The sequence below is a fragment of the Gymnoscopelus microlampas genome, assembly GCF_963454915.1.
Source record: "Gymnoscopelus microlampas genome assembly, chromosome: 14".
Classification (NCBI taxonomy): Eukaryota; Metazoa; Chordata; class Actinopteri; order Myctophiformes; family Myctophidae; genus Gymnoscopelus; species Gymnoscopelus microlampas.
The window spans coordinates 29,719,951-29,726,996 of NC_139951.1; the positions used below are offsets into that span (position 1 = coordinate 29,719,951).

Sequence of the window (7,046 nt, forward strand, 5' to 3'; positions counted from 1 at the left end):
AGCAAAGGTGTGTGAAATCATCAAGGAGAAATGTTGTGCCTATGTTGTGTGAGAGAAAGGGGTCGTTTGTGTGTGACGTTTGAGCTTTGCCACTGAATGATGCAACAGCTGTGTAGCTGTTGCATCTTGCTGTTGCATTAGCCGCTAAGCATCATGATCCCAAAACTTTGATTACATGCTCAGCCTTGCTATTATCTTCCAGCTTGTAGAAAAGCAATGGTATTAAAAAAAAAACTATCCAAGCACAGTTCTGAGGCTGAATTTGCACAGGACAGAATGTTGGTTTAATATGGAAATAAATGTCTCTGTTCCCATGTTAATGGATCCTAATAGTAGAATTCAGCATGGTGTTGAGTTGTATCTAGTGCAGTATGGCTGAGTCATTCCTTAGGCGACATACTGTAGGTTTGAATGGATGTAATAACTGCAGTTTGCAGTCTGCTTTAAGCACTAACCTTAGCTGGCTTTCCCCAAATATGCCATATCCTAACCCACCAGTGTGGGATTTTATTGAACTTAAATGTTTTGAATTGAACAAAAACTTTATACTGTATAACGTTTTAACATAAATTAATAAATATATTTCTTTCAGATGGTAGACATGTTGACTGACAAGGTTTTCCCAAACCCTTTTGACCTGCCAGAATCATAACCTCAAAAACATTGGTGTTTACATTGAGTAAAAAATATACTAAGTTCTTCAACAAGAGTTCTGCCACCCACGATTTATACTTTGTTGTGTTGTGAGATTGTAGATCTGCTATTTACACAATTTGTGTCAGATATTGGTGTCTGCATTACAGATTTGGCCTTAAACAGAATGTTTGCGAGTCAAGATCTTCGTTAACCCCCAGTCAAATTGTGGCTATTGATTGACAATTGTGCACCAGTCCAGTCTTCAAAGTGACCAGTCTGGGACCAGTAGGACTATAAACTCTCCCGTCCCTTATGGAGAAGTGCATGAAAAAGCCTTCTTTGCTGCATCAAAGCAGGTGGTGGTTTTATTGTGAAATGCAGCGTCTTTTTCTATGCAGGTGAACAAAAGAACAGAATGACTAATAATACGGCTAACAACCTTAATTTCCAACCCATTTCTTTTTTTACCTTCCACCCCTCCATCCATCTGTCTGTTGGTTGGCGCTTCCACCCCAGGGAGAACAGGCCAGAAACATTCCTGGAGAGTCTGTGACGGAGGAGCAGTTTACAGACGAAGACGGGAACTTGGTCACCCGCAAAGTAACCCTTTCTTCACCTTCCTCCATTAACCCCTCCACCCCATCCAATTTTTACACTTTCAGAGTTGAATTGGCTATCAGGATTCAAAAGTTCTTACTGTAACACAGACAAACGGAAAGACACAAATTGTACAAGCACTCAGGACTTAATACTATACACACGCACGCACACACGCGCGCACGCACACACACACACACACACACACACACACACACACACACACACACACACACACACACACACACACACACACACACAGACACACACACACACACACACACACACACACGCACACGCACACGCACACGCACACGCTCACGCACACACACAAACTCTGCTTCTCTGCCTTACCTCCACTGAACCTAGGGCTGGGCAATTAACCGGAAATAATACTGCTCATATAGATACATCGAATAATCAAAAAGCATATATCAACGAATACACGAAAGTATTCTAAAAATAATCGATTAGTCTGATTAACTACTTAACCCTGTATTATACTTTGTTGTACAATTGTGGTGTGCAACGAATATATATATTATAATCATTCATTAATCGTAATCGAGGCAAAATGTTTGATGTAATCGTGACGTTGATTTGAAGTTATATTGCCCAGCTGAACCCCATCCCCTCCCCTAACATACTTCCATAACTACCCCCCTCCCCCCACAGGTGATCAGGAAGGTTTTGCGCCGTTCAGGTACCTCCGAGGAGCGAACAGGAGGTGGAGATGAAGCTGTGTCAGGAGATGGTGTGGGTGATGATGATGATGGTGGTGGTGGAGGTGGTGATGGGGTAGCAACAGGTGGAGCGAGCTCGGCCTCCTCAGCAGGAGGAGGAGGGGGAAAGAGCAAGAAGCGTAGCAAACGCTCCCGGCAGAACCAGAACCAGAAGACAGAGGGCCCCGGCAACTCTAAGGGCCCCAAGGAGGCCCACAGGGTCAGGACTGAGGTTGGCGTTAGCCCCTAGACCCGACCAGTGGTGGAAGAAGTACTCAGATGATTTACTTAAGTAAAAGTATCAATACCACAGTGTAGAAATACTCTGTATTAGTAAAAGTCCTGTATTCAAATGTTTTGTAAAGTAAAGTAAAACTACATGAAAAGTATTGGCATCGAAAATAAAAGTACTAAAGTATTTCAAAATGTGTCACTTGTACATCTACAAGCAGATCTACAAGCTCGTAGATGGTCCATTTTTGAATAGCCGAAGTAGAAAATAGGGCTTAGGTGGTTAATGTATGATTTGTATTAATAATCTACAAAGCAACTTGTAATTAAAGTTGCAGTGAAAAGTACAATATTTGCCCCTGAGATGTAGTGGAGTAGAAGTATAAAGTATCAGAAAAATGTAAATACTAAAAATAAAAGTACCTCAAAATTGTACTTATGTGCAGTACTTGAGTAAATGTACTCAGTTACTTTCCACCACTGGACTCGACTAACCGCCTCCCTGGCCGAGACGATCTTTCAACGGCAAACTGACTGAGCGCATGGGCTGTAGTTTTGGGTTCCTGGTTTCTCAAAAGAAACTCTTGGTTCAGGGATCGTCTGCAGCTGGGCTGAGGCTGGGGCAAATCTACAAATGTCTACACTGTAAGATGGCAGTGTGTGACCTCATTTCCCCATGCATCTCATCGGGTTGAGAGTTCAGATTGTATAAACACAACACGCTGTCAGAGATCAAAACCTATGTGGTATTCCCTTGGCCATCTGCCGCCCCCCCCCCCCCCATCTTCCCAAATTGATATGTAGTTGGCCATAGACGCACAGACGCCCGTCTGAAGATTTGTGTTGTTAATTTCGTATTTATTATTATTATTCGAATGTTCCCAAGATCTTTCAAACAAGCTCAAGCTCACTACACATTGCAATGCGATGTGCTGTGAGCTTGTAGATCGGCTATTTTAATTTTGAATAATAAAATAGGGGTTATAGGGGTTAAACTAATTTTGATTCTATAACAAGTAATTATAGGTGCACCCTGCAACCCCCTCAAGGACCCCTGGGGGTCCCCATACCGCACGTGGAGAACTACTACTTTATGTAAATCCGCCTACCAGCCCAGTGGAGATGATAACAGTGCTGCTGAGATGCTTTTGGGAATCAGTCCTTGTTCCAATATACTGTATCCACTCTAGCTACAGTAGTTACTGTATTTATACACACGGTTTTAAAGTGGTTGTGTTCTATATCACACTACCACTTTAGCTTTTCCGTGTTAAATTATAGGCTCTGTGCTACATGCTAACGTGGATACATGGAACACTAGCCAAGTAGTGCATGGAATGCCATGACGATGGCACAGAGCATAGCCGATGCTATAACACTGCAGCTTGTAGTGTGTGTGTGTGTGTGTGTGTGTGTGTGTGTGTGTGTGTGTGTGTGTGTGTGTGTGTGTGTGTGTGTGTGTGTGTGTGTGTGTGTGTGTGTGTGTGTGTGTGTGTGTGCGTGCGCGTGCGCAAAGTTTCATGTGCTTCTCAACTCAAGCCTCAGGGCATACGTACAGCAACCCCTCTCAATTCACTTTGTGGGAGTTGAGAACTGTTGATATACTGTAGATAATGCAGCTGTAAACTAATATAGAAAATAGAAATGTGAATCTAACATCTTTTCTTTTTCTCACTTCTTTCAGTCTTAGCATGTTCCATGTTGGCCACGATAATTTAAAAAAACTGAAAATTGCAACATTAACTTCTTGTCCCTCTCCTTCAGCTCTTCTTTTTTCCAACATGTTTACAGTTGTCTCCTGAAGTAGCCACGCTGACCGTTTGCTGTGTTTCACATTTGCATCCAGAGTGCCGTTTAGGCTGAGTAGTGTACTAACTTCCTTTCCTTTTCTGCCTCTCTCTTTTTCACTCTCTTCTCTTAAACGTTCTCTCATTTTATTTTCTCCTTTGGTAACCCCCATTCTGTTATTCTTTTGCCCCCCCCCCCCTTCTCTCTCTCTCTATCTCCCTCCCTCCCTCTCCCCCCATCAGTCTGGAGAAGGAGCCAAGGGGAAACAGGGGAAGAGGAAGTCGTAACTCCCCAGTTCTGAGCCGAGTCAGGTACGTTACGCTACTGTATGCATTGATTGCGACCGTAGGTCGCACTTACTACAGAAAGCTGCTCCAGGTGTCCGTCCGTCACTCCGTCACTCCGTCACACACGTCACACTTTTGCCCTGCTCATATCTCCGCACCCATTGCCCCGATCCATGCCACATTTTGCTCTCCTTACTCCTCACTCCTTACCTGCCAAACTACACCCTCCAAGGACCCCCGGAGCTCCAGGGACCCCCAGCTGCCTCGGGGACCCCCAAGTGTAAAAAATGAGCACATGTGGACAAATTACCAAATGACCACCCCAACGGGGCTGCTCACGGGGCATTCCCGGGGACCACCCACTCCTGGTGCTCCAGAACGGATGCAAAAGTGGTGGCGCCCCCAGTGGAGGACCCCCTGCCACTGCAGCTCACATAAAATGCCGTAACTCGGGGGCTTGCCCCCCACAAACAATCCCTCCTTTCCCCTATAAACACACTCTCTCTCCCACACCACACACACACACACCAACAGCTCTTGCCTGCACACCTTTGCTTTTGGTCTGCCATACGACTGCTGAAACCTTCCCGCAGCTTACAGCCCTCTTCTGTATACATGTGACCTACGGTCGCTTATCTCCCGATTAGGGAGTCTTACTGGTACTGATGGTAGACCACAGTAGTAGTGACAGCAACCTTTTCATGGCGTGGCTCTGCAAGAGTCTAGTTGAGAGGATCTGTCTGTCTGTCTGTCTGTCTGTCTGTCTGTCTGTCTGTCTGTCTGACCATTAGTCCTCTACAGCTGCCTATCACTACATATGTCATTACCGATTGATTGGTCATGCAGAATACGCACAAATCCTTTAAAAGCATGGTAAAATTGTGATTTGTCTTTTGCCGCGCCTAATCAGGCTTTATGTTCCAGGTCCACGGACATCTATTCTGCGACATCACAGACCCTAGGAGGGGCTCAGTTGTCTGCAGCCCTTGGAACAGGAGAGCCCAGTCAATCAGCCCACGTGTGTCTTGAAGCTTTCACTTTAAAACGCATGGTTTTCAGCAAGACAAACAAAACGGAGAGAAAAAAAAGGACAATTATTTGATTTCGCATGAGCATGTCACCAAACTCACTTTTACTGTCAAAACGGCTAATGACACCTACAGTATGTGGACACACACGTGGACGTGAGCAAAGACTTCCTTGTCCTTGACAAATGAAAGGGGAGCTTACAACCACAGCCACACACACTCCTCTGAAGGCATCTGTGGCCCATTATGGCAGAAGTGGGAAATGTTGATTGTTGACAAATATGGAAGACTTTTCAAATCCCTCTGTCAAGACACTCGCCTTATATATTTTTCCTCCTGGACCCAGAGTAGTGGGCTGTACCATGTGGTTGTTTTTGTTTGTTTGTTTTTTAATGAAATAAATAATGAATGGGTTGATTTTATTGTATATAAATTACACTGTATAAAATCAAAAAAAAAAAAAGAAAAAAAAGATCGGTTGTGCACTGGTTAATTTAGCTTGTTGGGAAGCTTTGCAAAGTCAGTGCATTGGGTGTGAAAGTCCAATACAATTCCACTGCATTGGATTTTTGGGTGTGTGTGACCTCACGTTTTTGAGAAATGAATACAATGGGGGAAATAATTCATGTAAATGAGAAAGAAAAAAATAACTGCTTGATTTTAACCAAGGTCGTTTCTTTAAAGCCAACTGCTACTCTAAAATCGGTTTTGTCTGTGGAAGGTTCTATTGTCTTCAGACAACAAATATTTTGCTGCATGTGATTTGACTTTATTTTAACAATTTCATTTTTCTTTTTTTTCCCCTAATGCAAAACACTGTACTGCAATTAGAGAGGGCTTTGTGGTACTTCTGTCTGTGTGAGCACTCATAACATGACCATTTGTCACCTGTAACTTGTTTTGTTTTGTTTTATTATACTTTTTACAAGGATTGGACATGTACAATAAGTGCACACACCTCACTTGAGTGGCAAGATAGCAAAACCTAAATGTTAGGCTTCAGGAAGGTACTTTGAGATGAATTTCATGCCTTCTACAATTTCCAAGCGAGAAAAAGGACCCATTGTACCTGAATGTAACCCGTAAACAGGCACATTGTGTGAGTTACAAACAGCAACCAAACCCATGTGTAACAGCAATTAGAAGTTAACTGTCTATCCGTAAGCCCATCGTGTGTACTAGCAGTGTAACCTTAGGCTCATAGACCTGCTGTGGTTTTAAACTGGTACTACTTTTTTTATTTTGGGGTTTGGTGACTTTTACATTTTTATTTTATCAGCTGTCTACACAGGAAGTGAATATGTGATTATTAACCCTATGCGACCTGAGTCTGATGCTTTGTTTTCACTGCAAAAGGAATCAAGTGTATAATCTGGTCCACAAAAGGGTTCCAAATCAGATTTCCTGTTCCTCTGTAAAATCATTGCTGAGTCTTTTGATTCTTTTTATTTTATTGTTTTATATATATATATATATATATATATATAAAGCCACCTAACAAGCATCCATTGTTGATGATAGAACTGGTACCAATGTGTATGAAGAACCAACATAGCCTACACTGGATGATCCAAGTAATTATTTAAGCAGAAAATAAATTGTGTTTAAACTGAAAATAAGCGAGTCCATCCATGTTTTCCTAGTTTGTGATAGTTGTTCAGAAGAAAGCCAGCTAGGACGACTATTTCCACAAATATTTTTTGGCGCTATTTTTGCTTTGTGAGTTTGACATGTTTAGAAAAACTTCACCTATAATG

At 42.7% G+C, this 7,046-nt stretch overlaps 1 protein-coding gene across 6 annotated transcripts in view; it reads left to right on the plus strand.

Moving 5' to 3' along the window:
• The window catches only part of LOC311060627 (ankyrin-1-like), a 134,262-nt gene extending 127,336 nt beyond the window's left edge, over window positions 1-6,926 (plus strand). For 5 of the 6 annotated variants that reach the window (XM_084078865.1, XM_084078869.1, XM_084078866.1 and 2 more), the window contains 4 exons: window positions 1,153-1,236; window positions 1,909-2,187; window positions 4,217-4,285; window positions 5,186-6,925. In XM_084078865.1, the coding sequence (XP_083934991.1) occupies window positions 1,153-1,236; window positions 1,909-2,187; window positions 4,217-4,261 (408 nt within the window). In that variant the 3' untranslated portion in view covers window positions 4,262-4,285; window positions 5,186-6,925. Of the gene's footprint in view, window positions 1-1,152; window positions 1,237-1,908; window positions 2,188-4,216; window positions 4,286-5,185 lie in introns of all 6 variants that reach the window. The other variant, XM_084078864.1, reaches the window with a different exon arrangement.
• The last annotated feature ends 120 nt before the right edge of the window (window positions 6,927-7,046 follow it).